Consider the following 1,494-nt stretch of genomic DNA (forward strand, 5'->3'; position numbering starts at 1 on the left):
CAACAGAGTGAGAGACACACTGATGTGTGGAGAGATATATATATATATATATATATATATATATATATATATCCTACTACCCCTCAAGTAAAACAAACAAAAGGAAATGCATTATCACTGAAGAGGCATATTTGTGCATTATTCTGTGCATGTACCAAGCGTGTTTATGAGAATTAACTTCTTATGGCTCTCAAAATGTCCTTCCCAGTTTACATTAAAAAACAATACTGTAGTGTCACAAAATATGCCACCTAATTTGTCTGTTAGTCTACTTTTTCCTCACGAATGTATACCAACAACATACTTCACCAACAGCCATCTGAGTAGCTACATATCTGTGAGTGCATAGCTATGCACCTAAGCAAAATACTAATCTGCTAGTTCCGCGTTGCTTTTCTAATAAAAAGGTACATCTGATATGTTTTGCCCACGTGGGGGGTGCTGATAACGACAATAATAACCGTGGACCAAGTAGTAATACGGCCTAGTAAAACTAACTACAGTTCCACTGTTGCCTATATTTTTTTATCATCTTAACAAGCTCCGCCTTCCCATCAAGAACAAATGGTTTAGTCTTAGTATGTGAGTTAGTTTTTAGTGCAGATTGTTTTATATTACCAGGTTGACCCTTCAGAAATTATGAAAGAAAATAAGTGGCTATAGATCTCGGAATGGCACGTCATTCTGCTCCGAATATTGACTTTTTGAACTACCTGCTTTTTTTTCGACCTAAACACATATTTACTTCCTGCATAAAAGTACACCTAAACAATACATCCTAAGCAACGTTTTCTGAGAGTAAGGTCAGAAGAAGACACTAATTTATTTTGAATCCTAGTTATACCCCATTAAAGCACTATGTATTTTATTTTCAGTTCTGGTACTGGTCGAACTGGTGTTTTTATAACACTGTGCAACGTCCTAGAACGTTTGAGACAAGAATCTGTGGTGGACATGTATCAAACGGTAAAGTTGTTACGTCAACAACGAGTTGGGATGGTTCAGACGGAAGAACAATATCGATTCTGTTACTTGGTTGCATTGGAATACTTGAGTTCCTTTGATCTGTGCACACAACCCAATTCAAGTATCCCACTACCTGCCATCGGTTCTCCATTCGTTCCCCACAAGTTACGTTGCACCACGAAGCAAGTTTATAATCACGCAAATGGCCAGCACCATAAGGGTTCCGATAAACCAGTTTTGAAGCCACTTTTTGATCTATATGATGACTCTGAACCTACTGCACGCATTTTTTAAATAATTTACCTAGCACCAACCCCCATTCATCCTAATTCTTTTGTATCCAACCTCTTGTGCTTCGAGATGAAATAGTTCACTCGTATGAATCAGTATTTAATTGCTATACCTCGTCATTGTATCCTAGTAACTTTTCAAAAATTACAGACGAAGCAGATGTTTGTTGTCTTTTCCACCTGGTAATTTCACTATCGCAGTAAAAATGGAAAAGTTCAAAATCACTGTCGGGATCAC

At 37.3% G+C, this 1,494-nt stretch overlaps 1 protein-coding gene across 1 annotated transcript in view; it reads left to right on the forward strand.

Annotated features, from left to right (window-relative positions):
• The window catches only part of T265_13847 (hypothetical protein), a gene marked incomplete at both ends in the record, with an annotated part of 47,946 nt that extends 46,669 nt beyond the window's left edge, over window positions 1-1,277 (forward strand). The window contains one exon of the mRNA XM_009170860.1: window positions 876-1,277. Coding sequence (XP_009169124.1) covers window positions 876-1,260 — 385 coding nt within the window. The remainder of the gene's footprint in view (window positions 1-875) is intronic.
• Between the last annotated feature and the right edge of the window lie 217 nt (window positions 1,278-1,494).

The sequence above is a fragment of the Opisthorchis viverrini genome, assembly GCF_000715545.1.
Source record: "Opisthorchis viverrini unplaced genomic scaffold opera_v5_106, whole genome shotgun sequence".
NCBI lineage: Eukaryota > Metazoa > Platyhelminthes > Trematoda > Opisthorchiida > Opisthorchiidae > Opisthorchis > Opisthorchis viverrini.